Source organism: Leucopleurus acutus (genome assembly GCF_964270905.1).
Source record: "Leucopleurus acutus genome assembly, chromosome: 15".
Taxonomy (NCBI): Eukaryota; Metazoa; Chordata; class Mammalia; order Artiodactyla; family Delphinidae; genus Leucopleurus; species Leucopleurus acutus.
Window position 1 is genome coordinate 67,535,610 of NC_139157.1, and position 24,866 is coordinate 67,560,475.

General features: G+C 37.3%; 1 protein-coding gene across 1 annotated transcript in view; it reads left to right on the forward strand.

The window, feature by feature from the left end:
- The window catches only part of RNGTT (RNA guanylyltransferase and 5'-phosphatase), a 218,660-nt gene that overhangs the window by 166,483 nt on the left and 27,311 nt on the right, over positions 1-24,866 (forward strand). Inside the window, exon 14 of the mRNA XM_082855531.1 lies at positions 1,667-1,733. Coding sequence (XP_082711657.1) covers positions 1,667-1,733 — 67 coding nt within the window. The remainder of the gene's footprint in view (positions 1-1,666; positions 1,734-24,866) is intronic.

Sequence of the window (24,866 nt, forward strand, 5' to 3'; positions counted from 1 at the left end):
GTTTGTCAGCTATTAGCTTTCCTTTATTGGCCTTCAGTACTTTATAGGCCTTTAAAGAATGTAGGGAACAGAGGTGTTCCTAGGAGATGGAATATCTATCTACCTTATTTCATAAAATCTAAGGTGCTTTAACAGTGAACTTTATGAGTCTTACTAGACCAAGTCAGTGGAAGGTTAAGTAGGGGTAGAAAAATTTCCCCTTCTTTTCTTCTAGGTTCTTTGGTCTAATAATTAAATTGACATAGGACAGATTAACAGGAGAAAAACATATTTAAGTTAGTATGTACGGGATCCCCAAAGATACAAGACTCAAGGGTAGGTCGAGCAGTTGAGGCTTATGTGCCATCCTGTGCTAAGGAATGGGATAAGGGCCTGGGTCTTCAAAGGGGAGGAGGGTAACTCACAGGATGATGAGAAGAACAGATGTTTTGTATTTAGAAGTCTGCCCTGCCATGCAGATTGGTCTTTCAGATAAAAACGTTATCTATGGTAATAGCTCTCTCTCTGGGCCAGGCCCCCCATCTAAGTTCTTTTAGGCAGTTACAAGAGAGGTAAAAAGTTTTCCTGAGTCTCCTAGGTCTTGATTGCCTTCAGCTTAAAATAATCCACATGTCAAAGTGGTGTATTTTGGGTTGGTGTATTCTCCTCTTCAGTAATCATACAACCATCTCACACTGTCACCCGGTGACAGTGATTACAAGATACCGTAAAGTAATTAATTTAATTATGACCTTCTCATACCCAGCACGACTACATGCTCCACAAGCATAGTTCTAATGATGGTATTTCCTTATTCACAGTGTTTCAATGTAGTCAAGAATGATAGCCCTCTTTAAATAGGAAGGAAGGAATGATGCAGGGAAGGTAACCATTTTATCTCCACCCTCTAGATGGTTTGATTTTTATTTCCATGTGCATTTATTGTCTGTACAAAAAAATAAATATTACTTATGAAATAAAGATAAGACATTTGACGTTCTTCATGGCCCATTCCAAACCTTCTTCGGGTTTTCATCTCTGACTAACTTATCCCTTACTTCAGCCAGACTTCTTTACTTTTGGTTTCAAATCTTCTGCATTCTCAGGGTATAGTTTAAAATTTCTCCCTTTGCCTTACCAACCCTTTAAAAGTTAAGCCTAAATTCCTCTTCAGGCTTCTCCAGCTCCCTCCATAGAAGGTATCTCTCACTCCACTACTTTGCAATGGCAGATACCTCTAGAATAGCATTTATCAGAGGCCACCTTTTGTTAGGGTTGTGTATCTGGTTTTCCTGTTAAATTTTGGGACTGAACTGTTTAGGTTTGTATTATCTCCATAGTGCATAATATAGACACACAGTGAGTGTTTCTTGAATTGAACTTTTATAGATTTTTAAATATATGCATTGCTTCTTTTAATTCTCCCCTATGTAGTAATTTTGCTAGAATTACTAGTATGTTAGACTGTTTTACATTTAAGTTGCCATTCTCAATATTTACCCATCATCTTCTGAAGTATAAGAATTATTCCTTTGCTGGTTACTATTCCATCGTGCAAAAAGACAAGAATAATTGCATAGATATTAATTTTTTCATAGTCAGGATCTATTATACAAATTTTGGTAATTATACAACCTCATATTTAAGGAAGAGTATTTTATAAATAATGCTTTTTTTTCCTTTGTAGGTTACTTCCTCAGAATGTTGGCCTTCTCTATGTTGGAGGTTATGAAAGACCCTTTGCACAAATCAAGGTATGGTTGTTCATTTTCTAGTATATTTTCCCTAGATACAGTTCACTCGTCCAGAACCCACCAAAACCATGCAAATAACTATCACAAAAATTTGGGAATGTGAATTATTAATTTCATTTGTTTTTGCATATCTCTGATGAAAAAGTAATTCAGTTTTTCAGTGAATCGACTAGTTTAATAATCTTGCCCTTAGTAGCGTTAATTTTGACCATTGCACTTTAGTGATTAGTTAAGAAGAGTACAATTTAGAGCCACATTACCCTTTTTACCAATAGAATTTGTTGACAGCTTTATTGAGGTATAATAGGCATACAGTAAAATATACATATTTAAACTGTACAATTTGACATACCCTTGTGAAACCATCACCACAGTCAAGGTAATGAACATATCCATCACCCCTAAAAGTTTCCTTGTGCCCCTTTGAACTCCCCCGTCCTGCCCTTCCTTTTTCTTTTTCAGTCCCCAGGTGACCACTGATCTAATCATTATAGATTAATTTGCACTTTCTGGAATTTTATATAAATGGATCATACTGTATTTCTTTCTCTCTCTCTTTTAGCTTCTTTCATTCAGTGTTATTATTTTGAGATTCACCCATGTTGTTACACTTCAGTAGTTCATTCTTTTTTATTGCTGAGTAGTATTTCATTATATGGTTTTAGCACAGTTTCTTTATCCTTTCACACGTTGAGAGACATTTGGGTTGTTTCTGCTTTTTGACTATTATAAATAAAGCTGCTGTGAACATTTGTGTACAAGTCTCTGTATGGACATATATTTTCATTTCTCTTGGGTAAATACCTAAGACCAAAATGCCTGAGTTAAATGGCAGTTGTATGTTTTAACTGTTTAAGAAACTACCAAACTATTTCCCCACGAGCAGGGTGATTGCCAGTTCCTCCATATCATCATCAACATTTGGTATGGTCAGTCTTTTTAAGTTTAGTCATTCTTATAGGTATATAGTATTTCATTGGAGTTTTAATTTGCATTTCTGTAATGACTAATAATGTTGAGCATCTTCCCATGTACTTATTTGCCATCTGTACGTCTCTAGTGAAGTGTGTGTTCAAAACTTGCCATTTTTTAATTGGGTTTTTTGTTTTATTACCGTTGAGTTTTGAACATTCTTTATATATCTTCTGGATGTAAGCCCTTTATCAGATATGGGATTTCTCTTAACAGGATCCTCAGAGAGCAAAAATTCTTAATGTTGGTGAAGTTCAGTTTATTAGTTTTTTTCACGGTTCTTGCTTTTACTGTTGATCTAAGAAATATTTGCCTAGTCCAAAGGCTAAAAGAGTATTCTCCTATGTATTCTTCTAGAATCTTTATAGTTCTAGGTTTTACATTTAAGTTTATTGTCCAGTGGAGTTAATTTTTGTATATGATGCAAGGTTCAAGGCATAGAGGAATGTTGTCCCCCTACACCCCAACCTTTCTTTGGCCCGTGGATATCCAGTTGTTCCTAAACCATTTGTTAAAAAGGGTATCCTTTCCACCATTGAAGTGCCTTTGCATCTTAGTTGAAAATCAATTCACCATATGTGTGTAAATCTATTTCTGAGCTCTTTATTCTGTTCCATTGGCCTATGTATCTATCCCTCCACCAATATCACACTGTCTTGATTTTTGTAGCTTTAGAATAAGTCATGAAGTCAGGTAGTGTAAATCCTGCAACTTTGTTCTTTTTCAGAGTTGTTTAGACTACTCTGGGTTCCTTTAATTTCCATGTGAATGTTAGAATCATTTTGTCAATTTCTGTAAAAATACCTGCTGGAAATTTGATTTGGATCACGTTGAATCTGGAGATCAATTTGAAGAGAAATGACATCATAGCAGTATTGAATCTTACAATTCATCAAAGCCACATATTTCTCCATTTATTTAGATCTTTAGTGTCTCTCAGCAGTATTCCATTGTTTCAGTGTGTTGGTCTTGCACATTTAAAAGTAAATTTATCTGTAAATATTTTATATTTGTGATGCTATTTTAAAAGTATTTTTTATTTCATTTTACGATTGTTTTGCTAGTACATAAAAAGACGATTAAATTTTGTGTGTTGACTTTAAATCCTACAACTTTACTATACTCAATTAGTAATTCTAGTAGCTTTTTTGTAGATTTCATAGGATTTTCTACATAAATGATTATGTCATCTACTAAGAGGCAGTTTTCTTTTTCCTTTCTGATCTTGATATTGATACCTTTTATTGCTTTTTCTTGCTTTAGTGCACTGGCTAAAACCTACAGTACAAAGTTGATTAGAAATGGTGAGAACAGACATCCTTGCCTTATTCCTGATCTTAGAGGGAAAGCATTCAATTTTTTTGTCAAAGATTGTTTTTATAGCAATATTAGTTGAGGGTTGAAGCACAGATTCCAACTAGGCTTTCTTGTAAAAAGTGGAATAGTATTATGAATGTTCAAGGCAGTAAATAAAAAGAAAGGTTTGCAGTCATCCTTTTCCTTTGTTATTTTAACTTTATTAATGTTTTCTGACAGACCTGTAAAATTTGATTTGTTTTTTGGTTTAGTATTGGATTTTTCCTCACAATTGTTTCTTGGCTCTATGAGTTAATTATTTTTCTCACATTCATTTGTTGGATGTGATTTTGAATGCCTTTCCCCCTACATATATGACCTATTTTTATGCTTTGAAAAACAAAGATTTTTCAGAATAGACTGAGCCTGAATAGGACATATAAGATATTTAATACTGAGGCGGTTTAGTCACATTATTGACATTTTAAAATGAAAAACCTTCTTTAGCTACCATAGCATCAGCACTTCTTTAAGTACCTTCCTTAATTTAACTTAAGACACTCTCAAAAGTCCACATTAGGGTCTTAAGTTGTGGACCCTCTTGAACGTTTCTGATTCCCTAAGTAATGATAAGCATTCAGGTACATTTTTTTAAATTCTATTTTTAACATCCCTGGAACACAAGTGGAGTTGGCAAGAGTCTCTTCATAAACCTCCCTCACTATCCTGTTCACCAAATTCTCCAGTAGAGGCAGGAATTCTAATAAGTTTCAGCAGAAACATTTCTAAAAGCCCAATTTTTTTTCTGTCCATTGGTTTGGAAAATCCTGTTTCTCTGTATTATAACTGAAATAATGAAAAAGTGAGAGGCTTATCTGATATATTTAAGGAAGGGTAGAATTTGTGTGTGTGTGTGTGTGTGTGTGTGTGTGTGTGTGTGTGTTACATGTTGTGTCAAAAACATAAGAGTATGTATGTATGAGGGTGATTCCTCCATCACTCACCTGATTCATTAACATATGATTTTCTTTATCCAAGCCCTTTCTAACAAGCCCAGTGACAGAGGTCAATCCTTTGTCAACCCTTTATGCCTAGATAATCAACTCAATAGAAAAAAGTCCATTATTTTAGGCCATCTTTTTCCTTTGATGTTGCTATGGGAAAGGTTTCTCTCATGTACTGTAAAAGGATTTCTTATCCTCATTAATTGTTGAAGTTCTTCTATAATTCCTGTGGTTCTTATGAAAATGCTGTATAGATCCCTACCTAATTAGAATGCTTGTAAGTTAATTGGGAAACAATTTTTAAAAATCATAGTTTAAATGCTTGAGATCAGGCTAGAAATTTAAGGTTCATTCCCTGCCCCTTGCCTTGCATCTGACTTCTTCTGGACATGAAATACCAGTATTCGTTTGCTGTTCAACTAAATGTAATGATACTGTATTGTGTGGCATAGATATCAGATATGACCTTTAATAAATGGAAACTGTTTTGCTTTCTTAAGAGAGTATTGGTTGAATTTTTTTTTTTTATAAATCAAGATAGAAAATTGTTCATTTGAATATTTAGGAAAAGGAATTCTCATTTATTAACATCACAGGACTAAGTGTGAGTGGCTTGGTGCTAGAGGCTACATTTGTTAAAGTGGCATTTTACATTTGTATTTCTAAAAAGGAGCTCCAATTTATAAAGATCAGAAAGAGAAAAAGGAAAACACAAAAAGGATGGTGGATATTTGGGCTAGTGTTAAATGAGTTCAGAAAATTTGCTATAGCGTGACAATAGATGTATGTACTATTAGCATATAACATGAATTGTTACAACCACTCTTTCTCTCTCTGTCTCTCCCTCCCTCCCTCTCCCATGATTAATCTTTTAGTTTTAGTTTTCTGTCCAAGCCCTAGGTAAAGATACCAGTGTATACAAACATGGGACTTCATTACAGTCTTAGACCAGTACATCTTCATGCTAGTTTCAGGTTTCATTATTTTTAGAGGAAGTTATCCCAAGTTTACCTTTTATATTTCTTAACATCTTCTGAAAGTCATCAGAATAAGTTTTCATGGGAAATTTGTCATCTGAAGAACTTGATTTTAAACATACATGATTATTTTCTTATTTTAAACTAAAATATGATAAACTAAATAAAACACTGATCCTTTCTTTTTTTTTTTTTTTTTGCGGTACGTGGGCCTCTCACTGCTGTGGCCTCTCCTGTTGCGGAGCACAGGCTCTGGACGCGCAGGCCCAGCGGCCATGGCTCACGGGCCCAGCCGCTCCGCGGCACGTGGGATCCTCCCGGACCGGGGCACGAACCTGCGTCCCCTGCATTGGCAGGCGGACTCTCAACCGCTGTGCCACCAGGGGAGCCCAACACTGATCATTTTATAATGAGTTGTAATACAGAGTAAGAAAAGGATTGCCTCACATATCCACAGCTATTGTTTAGTGCTGTAAATGAAGTAGATTTCACCCTCATCCAAGACTAACTTCTTTCAACTTTATTGAGATTAAGATAAGTTTCTAGATGTACTGGGCTGTGTGTGACTTAGGGTTTTCTTAAGTAAGAGATATGTTTCATTATATCTTTATATGTAGTCTTTGAAATTTAAAAGGGAAGTTTTGAAAAAAGTAAAATTTTACTTAATTCTTATTTGTATGCTTTCAAGTTGTCAGAAGCTTTTTTGGGGTGGAGGGGTGGTTATTTCTGTATATCTTTGCATAATACCTTTATCTTAATTCAGTGCGTATATAATTCTATTCTTCATAGTTTAGTTTTATAGACATGGTCAAGTTTAAATAATAGTTTACATTTTATTTATTTTAAAATTTATTTATTTTTGGCTGCATTGGGTCTTCGTTGCTGCGCGCGGGCTTTCTCTAGTTGGGGAGAGTGGGGGCTACTCTTCATTGTGGTGCAAGGGCTTCTCATTGTGGTGGCTTCTCTTGTTGCGGAGCGTGGGCTCTAGGCACGTGGGCTTCAGTAGTTGTGGCGCATGGGCTCAGTAGTTGTGGCTCGCGGGCTCTAGAGCGCAGGCTCAGTAGTTGTGGCGCATGGGCTTAGTTGCTCCACGGCATGTGGGATCTTCCCGGACCAGTGATCGAACCCGTGTCCCCTGCATTGGTAGGCAGATTCTTAACCACTGAGCCACCAGGGAAGTCCCAGTAGTTTACATTTTATACCTATTATTCTGTGTTGTTTTCTAAAGCATTTTACGGTGCAGTAAAAATCTCAGTGCTATTCTCATAGGGTTCTAGTCCTGGAGGCTCCACTTACCAGCCATAATCCATAAAACCAAGAAGGATTGAAGCTTGTCAACATCACTTTTAATCAACTCAAGGATTGTTATGGAAAGTCTCAGAGCCACAGGGCTGTCCCTCTCCACCGGGCTTGGTATTAGTTGCCTCTTGCAGTTCAGACAGCCCAAGAAGTGTGTGAAGCTGTGAGGCTGAGTAACATACAGTTTTCACTTTGACACTGCGGAATGGCTGAATGTCTTTTGTATTTTAACTATGAATTCCATGCAGCAGCCATATGTGAAATGTAAGGAATATAACCGTTATTCTGAGGCAGTTATTTTATAGTCAGTGCAGCTGGGTTATTCTCTGCCTCAGAACTTGGTTCCATCCCTGCTGAGGGACTGGGTGCCATTAGTCACAGTCTCATACTCTAGGCTTTCTGAGCTTCAATTTTTAAGTCTCTTTACAGCCCAGGAAATATAAAATTGGTGTAAAATTGGTGTTTGTATTCATATACATATTCCGTTAGTGCAAAGAAATAGTGATCTCTTCATTTTTGAAATATTTGAAAATCCATCAAACCATTCCCTCAGACTTTTTTAAATTAAAAAAAGTAGAATACTTTTCCGTTTTAGGTATATTGAGCTTGGATTGTTATTTGTTACTTAAAAATATCTTTGAAATGCCTAATAATGTGTCAATTTTAATTTTTAGGGTAAATTAAATTTAAAGATAAAGTATTTATTTGGGGTCTCTTAGGAAATACTGAGAAAACTAGGAAAACTGATTTGTTCACTGACTGATGATGTTTTAGAAAATGTGTGGCTCATTAGATCAACACTTTTTACTAAAGGAAATTATTTAACATCCATATTTTAAATCTCTAAAATATCTGAAGTATTACATCAGATATAGATGCAGGCCTAGAACTGAGTATTGTAGTTTAGCGGCTTCCAAACTTACCACCATGACCTGTAGGAATGTAAGAAGTGTACTTTCATTGAGTTCCAGCACACATACACATATGTGTATTTATACACACACAACATAAACCAAAGTTTCAAAATAAGTATGATTTTCCATTCTGTTCAGTTTATTTTTCCATTGATTTAGTTTTTAAATGTGGGTCTCAACCCACTAAATTAACTTCTCTGTTTGGAAAATGGGTCACAACTCATAGTTTGGCAGACACTGCTGCAGGGTAGGACTTGTCCAGCTAATGCTGCCATTTGCCACATTGATGCAGTGCAGGCAATGGTGAGGAAGCTTACCTGCCCCTGAGTTGATGGTAGTCCTCGGAGTGGCTTTGGAGGGGAAGAAAGTGATGTGATGTCATAGTTGCTGGGGAGAAGGAGGAAGAGAGTATAAGAAAAGATAAATGAGAAGTGACTTAAGATGTTTCATGGAGCCAAGCAAAGCTGTTTTCTATTTCAAAAGGACCCTAATTCTCATAAACAGAAGAGAGACTTCTGTGCCTACTCTGTCTTCCAAGTGATTTCATGTATTTTGAGGCTAGAAAGACAAAGTTTAGATCCCCATAGATGAATAAAACAGAAAGAAATGGAGATGAGTGAGAAATTGAGAGAAAGCAGTGGAAGCAGATCTAGATTAGTGTGCCATATTCATTGAATAATTGCTCAGTTTTCTGTAGTACTGTGAGTGGAGAGGCAAGTTTTCAGTGTCTCATGTTGCAGTAATCAGAGCGGACATGGGTATTTCTTTGTTGAAAGCAGATTCAAAAAGTGAAAAAAAACTTAAAAACCTCACAAACTGTCATGGAAGCCAAAAGTCTCTTTACTTATATGCAAAAACTATTAAGTTGCTGACGGCATTTTATCCTGCACACTTGCTGACAGAGTGCTTCAGGACCACTGCTGGGCTCTCTAGTGAGCCCATCTAGCAACTTTCTGGATGTTAAAAATCATGCATTGTTACCAACAAATCACATCGAAACTGCAGACTTAGGGTTCCAGAAAGTATTCAATAGCAGTAGTTTTCCTGCCATTTTTACCAAGGTACTTTTGGCCGTGTTATTGCCAAAACTGAGTAACACTTAAGGCCTGTGGTCATACGTGTTTCAGTTTCAGTATTCTTACCTTCATGTCCTTAAAAAACTTATCTGTTTACAAAAATATGAGTCCCATAGGGCTGGGCTGTGTCTTGTGTGCTTCTGTATCCTCAGCAATTAGCCTAGTGCCTGAGACATAAAAACACTAAATATTTAACATTATTATTGAAGAATGCCTAGAAAACCAAATATTGCTTTTTTTTTTTAAATTGAGGTATAGTTGATATATAGCATATTAGTTTCAGGTGTAAAACATAATGGTCCAATATTGTACACATTGCAAAATTATCACCACAATAAGTCTACTTAACATCCATCCCCTTACATGGTTACAAAACAGTTTCTTCTTGTGATGAGAACTTTTAAGATCTACTCTTTTAGCAACTTCCAAATATACAATACAGTATTATTAACTATAGTCACCCTGCTGTTAACATTACATCTCCAGAACGTATCTACCTTATAATTGGAAGTTTGTACCTTTTGACCCCCTTCTTCATCCATTTCTCCCACCCTCACCCACTGCTTGCGGCAACGACTAACCTGTTCTCTGTATCTATGAGCTTGTTGTTGTTGTTTTTTTAAACCATCAAGTATTTACCATGAAGTTCATCAAAGTATTTAAAACTCTGGTTCTAATTACATACATATTTACTGCATTAAAACTTTATTTTCTCATCTCTTGAGCTGGGATTATCTTTGAGGCAATATAAATTAATTTTCCTTTCTAATTTAAGATTGTGGTTGTAAATTGTTATTAACATCAGTAAGTTTATTTGAAATGTAGATTGTGTGAATTATTCTGAGAACATTTTAAATCTAGTCCTCAAATTATTTTCCAATTAAGAAAGCATTTTTCTTAGCTGGATATTCCAATTACTTTCAATCTCTCTTGAGCTAGCCACTTTATAGAAAAATATTAGAAATCATTTGAGCATATTCTAGTTTTTTTTGAAAACCAGATCTATCATATCATGCTGTCTTCTTGTTACATGTGATTTGGAGAGAAAAAGACTAAACAATTCCTTTTTGTAATTTTGAAATGTTCTCAAGAAAGGAGATAGTATCATGCTTACTTACATATTTATAATGCAATGGACATCCTATTTTGGTGAAAGGAAATAACATGGTGTTTCTTATCCTGTTGGGTTTTTTCCCTACCAATGTTTTACATCTAAAAAGAATTTCAAACGCACTGACAACCATGTAAATAGAAAAGATAATATCTAAAATGACTCTTGTAGAAGTCATATTTCTGACAAATGCCATGGTTTCTGATCTAGATTGTACATTAGATATCTAGAAGTTATATATTTCACTTTTTTCCCACAAAAGGAGAAAAATAATTTCTCCAGTAAATAGTCAGTTAGGAAGGAATATTACTTGTCCGCTTGCCTAATAAAATTTGAAAAAGCAACCCCGCACCCCTGCCCCCTCCCCAAGGCAGAGGTGGCAATAAAGACCCATTTCAAGTGTATCATGGCCATGATTCAGGCGGCTAGGGAAGCTCCAGACCAGTGTTCTCTTTGTTGACCCTTCGAGAACAATAACAAACTATGAAACTCTGAGACTAGATAATACAAATCCATTAATGTTGCCAGTGATTTGTAATGGGCACTATTAAAGTTGGTACCTTGAGCACCCTCAGAAGTTTCAGACTACTGCAGTAAGTGATATTCCATCATAAGTAGATACGGTAATTGTAAGTTATGGGTAGGAGGGATCCTTCTTTTTTTTTTTCTTTGAATTTTATTTTATTTTTTTATACAGCACGTTCTTATTAGTTATCCACTTTATACATATTAGTGTATATATGTCAATCCCAATTTCCCAGATCATCACAGGACCACCACCACCGCCTGCTGCTTTCCCCCTTTGGTGTCCATACATTTGTTCTCTACATCTCTGTCTCAATTTCTTCCCTGCAAACCGGTTCATCTTTACCATTTTTCTACGTTCCACATATATGTGTTAATATATGATAATTCTTTTTCTCTTTCTGACTTACTTCACTCTGTATGACAGTCTCTAGATCCATCCATGTCTCTACAGATGACCCAGTTTCGTTCCTTTTTATGGCTGAGTAATATTCCATTGTAGATATGTACCACATCTTCTTTTTTTTTTTTGCGGTACGCGGGCCTCTCACTGTTGTGACCTCTCCCGTTGCGGGGCACAGGCTCTGGACGCGCAGGCTCAGCGGCCATGGCTCACAGGCCCAGCTGCTCCACGGCACATGGGATCCTCCCGAACCGGGGCACGAACCCGTGTCCCCTGCATCGGCAAGCGGACTCCCAACCACTGCGCCACCAGGGAAGCCCTGTACTACATCTTCTTTATCCATTTGTCTGTCGATGGGCATCTAGGTTGCTTCCATGACCTGGCTATTGTAAATAGTGCTGCAATGAACATTGGGGTGCATGTGTCTTTTTGAATTATGGTTTTCTCAGGGTATATGCCCAGTAGTGGGATTCCTGGGTCATATGGTAATTCTATTTTTACTTTTTTAAGGAACCTCCATACTGTTCTCCATAGTGGCTGTATCAATTTACATTCCCACCAACAGTGCAAGAGGGTTCCCTTTTCTCCACACCCTTTCCAGCATTTGTTGTTTGTAGATTTTCTGATGAAGCCCATTCTAACTGGTGTGAGGTGATACCTCACTGTAGTTTTGATTAGCATTTCTCTAATAATTAGTGATGTTGAGCAGCTTTTCATGTGCTTCTTGGCCATCTGTATGTCTTCTTTGGAGAAATGTCTATTTAGGTCTTCTGCCCACTTTTGGATTGGGTTGTTTGTTTTTTTTATATTGAGCTGCATGAGCTGTTTATATATTTTGGAGATTAATCTTTGGTCCGTTGATTCATTTGTAAGTATTTTCTCCCATTCTGAGGGTTGTCTTTTCGTCTTGTTTGTAGCTTCCTTTGCTTTGCAAAAGCTTTTAAGTTTCATTAGGTCCAATTTGTTTATTTTTGTTTTTATTTCCATCACTCTAGGAGGTGGGTCAAAAAAGATCTTGCTGTGATTTATGTCAAAGAGTGTCCTTCCTGTGTTTTACTCTAAGAGTTTTATAGTGTCTGGCCTTACATTTAGGTCTCTAATCCATTTTGAGTTTATTTTTGTGTATGGTGTTAGGGAGTGTTCTAATTTCATTGTTTTACATGTAGCTCTCCAGTTTTCCCAGCACACTTACTGAAGAGACTGTCTTTTCTCCATTGTATATCCTTGCCTCCTTTGTCATAGATTAGTTGACCATAGGTGCATGGGTTTATCTCTGGCCTTTCTCTCCTGTTCCATTGATCTATATTTCTGTTTTTGTGCCAGCACCATTCTGTCTTGATTACTGTAGCTTTGTAGTGTAGTCTGAAGTCTGGGAGCCTGATTCCTCCAGCTCTGTTTTTCGTTCTCAAGATTGCTTTGGCTATTCAGTGTCTTTCGTGTTTCCATACAAATTGTAAAATTTTTTGTTCTAGCTCTGTGAAAAATGCCATTGGGAGTTTGATAGGGATTGCATTGAATCTGTAGTTTGCTTTGGGTAGTATAGTCATTTTCACAATATTGATTCTTCCAATCCAAGAACATGGTATATCTTTCCATCTGTTTGTATCATCTTTAATTTCTTTCAGTGTCTTACAGTTTTCTGCATACAGATCTTTTGCCTCCTTAGGTAGGTTTATTCCTAGGTATTTGATTCTTTTTCTTGCAGTGGTAAATGGGAGTGTTTCCTTAATTTCTCCTTCAGATTTCTCATCATTAGTGTACAGGAATGCAAGAGATTTCTGTGCATTAATTTTGTGTCCTACAACTTTACCAAATTCATTGATTAGCTCTAGTAGTTTTCTGGTGGCATCTTCAGGATTCTCTATGTATAGTATCATGTCATCTGAAAACAGTGACAGTTTTACTTCTTCTCTTCCAATTTGGATTCCTTTTATTTCTTTTTCTCCTCTGATTGCTGTGGCTCTGACTTCCAAAACTATGTTGAATAATAGTGGTGAGAGTGGACATCCTTGTCTTGTTCCTGATCTTAGAGGAAATGCTTTCAGTTTTTCACCATTGAGAATGATGTTTGCTGTGGGTTTGTTGCATATGGCCTTTATTATGTTGAGGGTAGGTTCCCTCTATGCCCACTTTCTGGAGAGTTTTTATCATAAATGGGTGTTGAATTTTGTCAAAAGCTTTTTCTGTATCTATTGAGATGATCATATGATTTTTCTTCTTCAGTTCGTCAGTATGGTATATCACATTGATTGATTTGTGTATATTGAAGAATCCTTGCATCCCTGGACTAAATCCCACTTGATCATGGTATATGATCCTTTTAATGTGTTGTTGGATTCTGTTTGCTAGTATTTTGTTGAGGATTTTTGCATCTGTATTCATCAGAGATATTGGTCTATAATTTTCTTTTTTTGTAGTATCTTTGTCTGGTTTTGGTATCAGGGTGATGGTGGCCTCGTAGAATGAGTTTGGGCATGTTCCATCCTCTGCAATTTTTTGGAAGAGTTTGAGAAGGTTGGGTGTTAGCTCTTTTCTAAATGTTTGATAGAATTCACCTGTGAAGCCATCTGGTCCTGGACTTTTCATTGTTGGAAAATTTTTAATCACAGTTTCAATTTCATTACTTATGATTGGTCTGTTCATATTTTCTGTTTCTTCCTGGTTCAGTCTTGGAAGGTTATACCTTTCTAAGAATTTGTCCATTTCTTGCCAGTTGGCATTTTATTGGCATAGAGTTGCTTGTAGTAGCCTGTTAGGATGCTTTGTATTTCTGCAGCGTCTGTTGTAACTTCTCCTTTTTCATTTCTAATTTTATTGATTTGAGTCCTCTCCCTCTTTTTCTTGATAAGTCTGGCTAATGGTTTTTCAATTTTGTTTATCTTTGAAAGAGCCAGCTTTTAGTTTTATTGATCTTTGCTATTGTTTTCTTTGTTTCTATTTCATTTATTTCTGCTCTGATCTTTATGATTTCTTTCCTTCTACTAACTTTGGATTTTGTTTGTTCTTCTTTCTCTAGTTCCTTTAGGTGTAAGGTTAGATTGTTTATTTGAGATTTTTCTTGTTTCTTGAGTTAGGATTGTATTGCTATAAAGTTCCCTCTTAGAACTGCTTTTGCTGCATCCCATAGGTTTTGGATCATTGTGTTTTCATTGTCATTTGTCTCTAGGTAGTTTTTGATTTCCTCTTTGATTTTCTCAATGATCTCTTGGTTTTTTAGTAACGTATCATTTAGCCTCCATGTGTTTGTGTTTTTTACGTTTTTTCTCTGTAATTGATTTCTAATCTCATAGCGTTGTGGTCAGGAAAGATGCTTGATATGATTTCAATTTTCTTAAATTTACTGAGGCTTCATTTGTGACCCTAGATGTGATCTATCCTGGAGAATGTTCCATGCGCACTTGAGAAGAAAGTGTAATCTGCTGTTTTGGGATGGAATGTCCTATTAATATCAATTAAATGTATCTGGTCTATTGTGTCATTTAAAGCTTCTGTTTCCTTATTTTCAGTTTGGATGATCTGTCCATTGGTGTAAGTGAGGTGTTAAAGTCCTCCACTATTATTGTGTTACTGTCGATTTCCTCTTTTATAGCTGTTAGCAGTTGCTTTATGTATTGAGGTGCTCCTTTGTTGGGTGCATATATATTTACAATTGTTATATCTTCTTCTTGGATTGATCCCTTGATCATTATGTAGTGTCTTTCCTTGTCTCTTGTAACATTCTTTATTTTAAAGTCTATTTTATCTGATATGAGTACTGCTACTCCAGCTTTCTTTTGATTTCCATTTGCATGGAATATCTTTTTCCATCCCCTCACTTTCAGTCTGTATGTATCCCTAGGTCTGAAGTGGGTCTCTTGTAGACAGTATATATATGGGTCTTGTTTTTGTATCCATTCAGTGAGCCTGTGTCTTTTGGTTGGAGCATTTAATCCATTCACGTTTAAGCTAATTATCGATATGTATGTTCCTATGACCATTTTCTTAATTGTTTTGGGTTTGTTTTTGTAGGTCCTTTTCTTCTCTTGTGTTTCCCAGTTGGAGAAGTTCCTTTAGCATTTGTTGTAGAGCTGGTTTGGTGGTGCTGAATTCTCTTAGCTTTTGCTTGTCTGTAAAGCTTTTGATTTGTCCATCAAATCTGAATGAGATCCTTCTGGATAGAGTAATCTTGGTTGTCGGTTCTTCCTTTTCATCACTTTAAGTATATCATGCCACTCCCTTCTGGCTTGTAGAGTTTCTGCTGAGAAATCAACTGTTAACCTTATGGGAGTTCCCTTGTATGTTATTTGTTGTTTTTCCCATGCTGCTTTCAGTAATTTTTCTTTGTCTTTAATTTCTGCGAATTTCATTACTATGTGTCTCGGAGTGTTTCTCCTTGGGTTTATCCTGCCTGGGTCTCTCTGGGCTTCCTGGACTTGGGTAGCTATTTCCTTTCCCATGTTAGGGAAGTTTTCGACTATAATCTCTTTGAATATTTTCTTGCGTCCTTTCTCTCTGTCTTCTACTTCTGGGACCCCTATAATTCGAATGTTGTTGTGTTTAATGTTGTCCCAGAGATCTCTTAGTCTGTCTTCATTTCTTTTCATTCTTTTTCTTTATTCTGTTCTGCAGCAGTGAATTCCACCATTCTGTGTTCCAGGTTGCTTACCCATTCTTCTTCCTCAGTCATTCTGCTGTTGATCCCTTCTAGTGTATTTTTCATTTCAGTTCTTGTATTGTTCATCTCTGTTTGTTCATTAATTCTTCTTCATCTCTGTTTGTTTGTTCTTTAATTCTTCCACGTCTTGTTAAACATTTCTTGCATCTTCTCCATCTTTGCCTCCATCCTTTTTTTGAGGTCCTGGATCATCTTCCTTATAATTATTCTGAATTCTTTTTCTGGACGTTTGCCTATCTCCACTTTGTTTGGTTTTTTTCCTGGGGTTTTATCTTGTTCCTTCTTCTGATACATAGACCTCTGCCTTTTCATCTTGTCTTTCTTTCTATGAATGTGCTTTTTGTTCCACAGGCTGCAGGATTGTAGTTCTTCTTGCTTCTGCTGTTTGCCCTCTGGTGGATGAGGCTATCTAAGAGGCTTGTGCAGGCTTCCTGATGGGAGGGACTGGTGGTGGGTAGAGCTGGGTGTTGCTCTGGTGGGCAGAGCTCAGTAAAACTTTAATCCACTTGTCTGCTGATGGGTGGGGCTGGGTTCCTCCCTATTGGTTGTTTGGCCTGAGGCGACCCAACATTGGCGACTACCTGGGCTCTTTGCTGGGGCTGATGGTGAAGTCTGGGAGGGCTCCCGCCAAGGAGTACTTCCCAGAATTTCTGCTGCCAGTGTCCTTGTCCTCACGATGAGACACAGCCACCCCCCGCCTCTGCAGGAGACCCTCCAACACTAGCAGGTAGGTCTGGTTCAGTCTCCTATGGGGTCACTGCTCCTTCCCCTGGGTCCTGATGCACACACTACTTTGTGTGTGCCCTCCAAGAGTGGAGTCTGTTTTTCCCAGTCCTGTCGTAGTTCTGCAATCAAGTCCCACCAGCCTTCAAAGTCTGATTCTCTAGGAATTCCTCCTCCTGTTGCCAGACACCCAGGTTGGAAAGCCTGACGTGGGGCTCAGAACCTTCACTCCAGTGGGTGGACTTCTGTGGTATAAGTGTTCTCCAGTTTGTGAGTCACCCACCCAGCAGTTATGGGATTTTATTATATTGTGATTGCCCCCGTCCTACCATCTCATTGTGTCTTCTCCTTTGTCTTTGGATGTGGGGTATCTTTTTTGGTGAGTTCCAGTGACTTCCTGTTGATGATTGTTCAACAGTTAGTTGTCATCCCGGTGCTTTTGCAAGAGGGAGTGAGAGCACGTCCTACTCTGCCATCTTGAACCAATCTTTCTAAATTAAGAAGGATCTTTGATTGTCTTGAGACAGGAATTTAAAAATATAGTCAAATAAATCTAATTATCTCTTAAAACAGTTTTTTTCTAAATAGTGAGCTGGTTATTTGTTTTCTTCATATCCCAAAGTTTCATTTTCTATAGAATTATTTGCCAGTAAGTAAAAATGATAAGCTTGTCGTTCAGGAAATTCACAAACTGTACTAAATGCAATGAAGTGTAAGATTTGGAGAAACTGTTATAAATTTAATATTGCAAATACAAGTCAGCATTAAGGTACCATTTGGATATTTACAGTTTTACTAAAATATTTTAAATATTAATATTTAAGTTCTTTCTACAGTGTGACCAGATCAGAAGTTGTGATACCCAGGAAATAGCTTCACAAGTGGTCATTCATCTGCTAAAATAATATGTTTTTTCTAGTGTTAAAGTAGTTTTAATTGTTTTCTGCTAAGATTTAGTCTGGTAATAGTCAAAATATTAACAGTGAACACACATTATATATCTTTTTTTAAAAATTAGTCTATCCAGAATCTATATAGATAATCTAGACACATAAAATGACATTTTAGGTTGTTTGACTATACAAAATTTCTTCTCAATAGATTGCAATATTTTAGAGTCAGATTCTACTTACTAAGTCTTAATAAAAGCAGTTATCTAGTCGGAAATTCATTTCATTTCATATAAAACTTTTTTCTTTTTGCGGGGTCAAAGAATGCTGAGACTTTGAGAAACAAATAGTATAAAAGAATATTTAAATTAAATGTACCCCTAATGTGTGTGTGTGTGTGTGTGTGTATATATATATATATATATATATATATATATATATATATATATATATCTTACATTTTATCAAATGTTAAAACCATATTGATATCTCTTCGGATATCTCATCTTTTTTTTTTTTTTCTTATTTGTCAGTATTTGAAAACTTTCTAACACGAAAAAGGAAAGCAGGATAATATGCTTGTTTAAAACCAAAAGCATGAATGGTTAGTACCGTTATTAAGCAAACAAATATTATAGCCAACATTTATTGAGCACCAAGTGCCAGGCACTGCTCTAATTAATTCTCAGACAACCTGTAAAGTGTAGGTACTTGTAGCATTTTCAGTTTTACAGATCAGGAAAACATAGAAGGCTTAGTGACACACTGAAGGTTACAGTGCCAACAGGTAGTTTACATTATATTGCGTCCTATAGAGTATTATTTTAGTGTATACTATTTAGTGTACTAATTACTATTTATGTTGCATTACCATATATAGTATATTATTGTAATTCTTGAAGCCCTTCTGAGTTTTGATTTTATAGCAGGCCAAAATTATCTCTGTAATGGGTATAATACTAGTTAAGACACGGATTGTACTAAATGGCTTGACCAAAGGAAATGTGGTTCCACCACAAGGATCAAGGTAGAGTCATTGTGGTTTATTTACATCCAAAGAGATGGGAGTATAAAGAGCTCAAAGTTTTAATCTTACTTCTACTACTTATTTAGTCATTGTTGAGTGTTTATGTTCATTAGTTGTTAATTGTAAGAGCTGAGAGTTCTTGTATTGAGAACATTTGTGAACTGCTGAAATATTAAAAGGCTTCTAATTAAAATATCTTCTGATATAGTTATGGAGTGTTTTCCTTTTGTTCCCAAAGCATCTAGTTTGGAATTTATTGTGTCATATGTTTCTCCTCAGCCATGAGTTTTTAAGAAGGCCCAACCCTCCTAGTTGTTTTCCTTTTGAATTAAATGCTTTTTACTTTGCCTTTATTACTTTTTAATATCCAAGAGATTTGGGTGAAAGTATTATATGGTTATTAATTTGAAATAGTCTCTAGAAATCTATTTCTTCAAGAACCAGCTGGGAAGAAATCAGGTATATAAATTTTTTTTTTTTTTTTTTTTGCGGTACGCGGGCCTCTCACTGTTGTGGCCTCTCCCGTTGCGGAGCACAGGCTCCGGATGCGCAGGCTCAGCGGCCATGGCTCACGGGCCCAGCCACTCTGGGGCATGCGAGATCTTCCCGGACCGGGGCACGAACCCGTGTCCCCTGCATTGGCAGGCGGACTCTCAGCCACTGCGCCACCAGGGAAGCCCACAATAGTTTTTTTTTTTTTTTCAACCAGGTGTGGCAGTTTTGCTAGATACAGTGAAAAACAGTCTCTCATTTTTTGACTCAAAGTTGTGTATGCTTTGTGAGCATAGATGGAATTAAAGCATTTTAATGTTTTTCAAGATCAGTGTATCTTGGACACATTTTGATGACTCAGGGCTGATTTTAGCTGCAAAAGGAACTAGAGCAGAATTGCACTGAGAAGGAACAGATGTTTTCTAAGTTTCAGGATGAGTAGGTTGGTTGCATAGCACAAGAGTAATTGGACGATGTAAAAGGCAGTGACAATGAAAATAAGCAAGGAGATATTCTCAGGGTGGTGATGGTTTAGCAAAAGGATGAATGAAATAAGGCCACATGCATATGATGAAGGTCATTAGATGTCACAAAGTGGAGATTTCTGGAGTGAAATGGAGCCACACAAGGCAAAGGTAGAAATTGTACTGCTGAGGGGAAGTTACTACCAGTGATGAACTATTCCGTTCTGTTGTATCCATTAAAAGATACAGACTTCCATGCTCTACAGGGCTCAGTCTTATCCATAATAAGTAAAATCTTAAGCCTGTTGAGGATTTTCAAATGCCTTTACTGGCCTGAATGATTTATTAAATCAATACAATTATGAAAAATTATAGTTTGGGAGAGAAAAGTGAAGACAAGTCCGTTCTTTTGAATTCTTCTTATTCTTGGTGGAGTGCCAAATGTCCTTAATAGATTGACTTCCCTTGAGCCCAGGCCTCTTCTTCACTCAGTCCTGTTGGCTGTTAACTAATGGCCACCTCTTCTGAGGGACTTGAGGTAGAGCCACATCGCTTTCTTCCTTCAAACCTTCTACTCCTTGATAGTTTCTATTTTAGGCATCTTGACACTCTCTAGCATAAATTCAGTCTCTGTTTCTGGCCTTTAGAACCTTTCTTAAGTTCTTCCCACACTCGTTTGTTTTTTTTTTTCTTTTTTTGCGGTATGTGGGCCTCTCACTGTTGTGGCCTCTCCCGTTGCGGAGCACAGGCTCCGGATGCGCAGGCTCAGCAGCCATGGCTCACGGGCCCAGCCGCTCCGCAGCATGTGGGATCTTCCCGGACCGGGGCATGAACGCGTGTCCCCTGCATTGGCAGGCGGCGGACTCTCAACCACTGCGCCACCAGGGAAGCCCTTTTTTTCATTTTTAAATCATCACCAAGAGTGGCTTCCTGTTGCCCACTGTAGCAAATATAAATTCCTTCCATCGGGCTTTCCTGTGCTCTTGTCCCCTCATTTTCCCTAACTCCCACTCCGCTCTAATGGTGACAATTCCCTATTCCTTTGACTATATGTACTAGTCTCTTGGCAATTTTTTATCTCAAAACTTACCTGCTAGTCAAAAAGAAACATTGATTAGGTATATATGTACAAAGTATTTTGGTGAAGACAGGGATATAAAGATTAATAAGCTATTTTCTCAATGTTTTGTAATAGCCTGTATGGGAAAAGAGTCTTAAAAATATGTATATACATATGACTGAATCACACTGCTGTACACCTGAAACTACCCCAACATTGTAAATCAACTATATTTCAATTAAAAATACCGTAAAATAAAAATATTATTTTATATGCCCCTAACTTATTTATAGTCTGACTGGTGAGATGGAAAGAATCTCTTTGTAAAAAGATAATTAACAACAGAAGGTAGGATGTGATGTGTCAGATGCTTGGAATTAGCTATAGATGTCCAAAGCTGAGGAAAAACTCTGGGCTGGGGTAGTTGAAGTGGGATTCACAAAGGAAATAAGAACTGTGTTTTCCTACCAATTAGGTGAATAGTAGGGTGTGTGTGTGTGTGTGAGAACTGTATTGTCCTACCAATTAGGTGAATAGTAGGGTGTGTGTGTGTGTGTGTGTGTAAGAAAGACTTTGTCTTTCTCTGTTTACTCCTTGCAGGAATAGGAGAATGAAAGGTGTTTTAGGGAAGTAGAAAATGCAAAGTGTGGAGTGAAACTATAAAGTCTTGCCTTGAGTATAAAAGAAAAAGTTTATGTAAGGAAGTAATACGAGATATGGTTGAAGAGGTAAATTGGTGTTAGAGAGTTAAAAAGAAAAAAAACACACTAACAGCAAAACTATACAGACCGCTTTAAGAATTTGTAATTTGGAACTGGGCAGGGACTAATACCTTTTTAGAGAAACACCAGAATTTTAGCTGAGAACCAAACTCACCATCAAAAACTGACATTTTCTTGCTGATTTGTATCAGTATTTCAGATGGCTTCTTTAGACCCAGCTAAAGTAACTAATAATAATGCTCACTGCCATGGACAATGACAAAAGGGTCCTGGATTCCTAAAGTCATAACTGTCAGGTAGTAAAATATTTTTATATCTTCTTCATATTGTTTGAAGTAGAGCTAATATAAAAATAGTTCAAATTAATGTTTCTATTTGTTTTTTTCTGATATTCTCTTGCTGTTCAAGTGGAACTATTATTTGTGACAGGAAATGAATGCCCTAGAGAACCTTTCTTAATGTGACTAGTTATACTTTTGAATCTGACAGTTCAAGTCATTGAAGATCTTGCCTTTCCATAGTTGTTATTTCAGTTATTTTCATCTCTTTTTGTGTGTCTTGAGAAGTTAAGATTAAGCCCAAGTCTGTTAGACATAGTTTTCACAGGAGATTTGTATCCTGGAAAAAGACAACAGATTGATTGGTTCAGGTTTGTTCAGTGCAGATTTTTATTGTGAGAAAGAAATCAGTTCATTATACCTTTCTCCCCATTGAAGGTGATATTTGACCCTTTATTGTTGCATTCACAGCTTCTTTAGAGAATTACCGTCAAAATTGTGACTTTAAAAACATAGCATCAAGACTATTATTGACTTAAAAATAAATAATAATTATTTATAAATAATACATAAATAGGTCTAAAAATTTAGCTCTTCTAGTGTACCATTTTCATTAAACATTTCCTTCAGTGTTTCTGCGTGGTAATCTGGAAGCAGAAACCTGAACTCTAGTGATAATACTACACAGTAATAGAATTTGCATATTTTTGGTTTGATATGTATTCTTTCTTTTGGAAATAACAACCTTTGACATTATTTTTAAAGTTAGATGTTTTTGTTAAGATCAATGATCATTTACAGAAACATCTATGGCATAAATGGAATGAATGGTAACATATGACTTTAATTGTACTAGGAATAGAAAAAAATAAGGTATTTTTATAAAGAGCAAAGAAATCATTTTTATTGAGCACGTATTATATGCCCAGGACATATTATACCTTCTAATATTTATAAAGTCTTATAAAGTAAATATTATTTCTACTTACAGATGAGAAAGTTGAGATACAGAGAGGTTAAAGAACTTGCCCGTGGTCATGCAAACCAGTAAATGATATAATTAGATCTGAACGCAGGTTTTCTTGACTCCCTAAGCCCACTCCCTTTGTTCTTTACAACACTGTTTTTGTGTAAATATTGCTGACTTAAATTTTCCATTGGAGACGTTGATCAAGTATTCCAAGGGGGCTTCCCTGGTGGCGCAGTGGGTGAGAGTCTGCCTGCCGAGGCAGGGGACACAGGTTCATGCCCCGGTCTGGGAAGATCCCACATGCCGTGGAGCGACTGGGCCCGTGAACCATGGCCGCTGAGCCTGCGCGTCCAGAGCCTGTGCTCCGCAGCGGGAGAGGCCACAACAGTGAGAGGCCCGCGTACCGCAAAAAAAAAAAGAAAAAAAGTATTCCAAGGGAGTCAGCCCATACAACAACAGTGCATTGAACAGAGCAAGCTCTATAGAAACGCAAGACAGTAGAGAGATCAGTGACCCAACAACATCATCATTTAATGAAAATTTTCCCATGTACCTTTTCTAAGCAAGCATTTATGTTAATTTTTTCATTTGATAAATTGGAAGTATCCCTACCTTCTTAAAGTGTCCTATAATTTATAGAACTTTTATTTTGAGTATTGTCTTGGACTATTTGCCTGTACTTTAATAAAGTGATGGCTTCAGGAATTGTTAATATCTCTTAAGCCAGTTACTGCCTCAGAAAGGGGCCCAAGATTACTGTGCTTCAGGGTTGGTGATTTGCTGTCAGCTATTATTTCTCAAAGTCACATTCTGGCAGTTCCTTTCTTGCTTCTTTTTTTTTTTTTTCCTGTGAGTAACTTAAAAAGTGCCGAAATTTCTAGGGAAAATTAGGTGACTAAGCTTGTTAAATCAATAACCTTAATTTGCACCTGATTATATACATCCATAAGCTTTGACCAGTGGGCCTAAAGGTGTCTCCACATCCTCCTGGAAAAGTGTAGTACTTTCATTCACTGACATTGTGTTCCTATTTTTTCTTTTTTTAATAAGGAGGTGTTAATTCTGCCATATTTGCCTTAAGACAGTACTGCATTACTGGTACTGTTTTGTTTGCTGGAAGGGCCTACAGACTTACCCTTTATTTCTCTTAATTACGTACGCTGCTCTCGTGGTCCTAAATATTTGAATGTGGTTCTGCTTACTGGCTGTATAAGTGTAAATACGGCCAAGAAGGCAAAAAGCATTAGCAGCTCTGCTCAGAAATGATGTTCTTTCACTTGCAGTGGTTTCTTTTCTTCAGTGAGCCTGCTGCTGCCTTTCCTCACCGTCTCCCTTTCTTCACGGTGGCAGTAGTTGATGTCTCTGTCACTGCTACTCACAGCTGCATCAAGTGATGTAAAACAGGTTTGAAACTTACAATACTTTTCCCGTAACATAGGTGTTATCTTCAAGTTTGTCAAGCAGAGTGACTGAACCAGTTCTGCTTTCTATTCTCTTGTCAGCCAGTGCGTTGCCGGAGTTTTCACATTTGTTGTCACAGTAGTGGTGTAGTGTGGTTTGTAATCCATATGCCTCTTTTAGGTACATCTGCAGGTTTAAACGCTTTGCTTGTCCCTACAACACAGGACTCATCTCTACTGCTTGAGTGCTTCTGGTGTATAATCATGGTAGTAGTGTATTTCAGCTTCACCATGGTCATCTTAAAGAAAACACACAGGGGCTTCCCTGGTGGCGCAGTGGTTGAGAGTCCGCCTGCCAATGCAGGGGACACGGGTTCGTGCCCCAGTCCGGGAAGATCCCACATGCCGCAGAGCGGCTGGGCCCGTGAGCCATGGCCGCTGAGCCTGCGCGTCTGGAGCCTGTGCTCCACAACGGGAGAGGCCACGACAGTGAGAGGCCCGTGTACTGCAAAAAAAAAACAAAAAAAACAAAAGAAAACACACAGGAGCTTTAATATAAGCTGGAAGCTTTTCTACCAAACTAGAAATATGCTAATGGCAGATTCCAGGCACTCTCATAAAGGCACTATACTGTTATTAAGAGGAACCTCTTTGGCTTCCCTGGTGGCGCAGTAGTTGAGAGTCCGTCTGCCGATGCAGGGTACACGGGTTCGTGCCCTGGTCCGGGATGATCCCACATGCTGCGGAGCAGCTGGGCCCCGTGAGCCATGGCCGCTGAGCCTGCGCGTCCGGAGCCTGTGCTCCACAACGGGAGAGGCCACAACAGTGATAGGCCCGTGCACTGCAAAAAAAAAAAAAAAAAAGAGGAACCTCTTA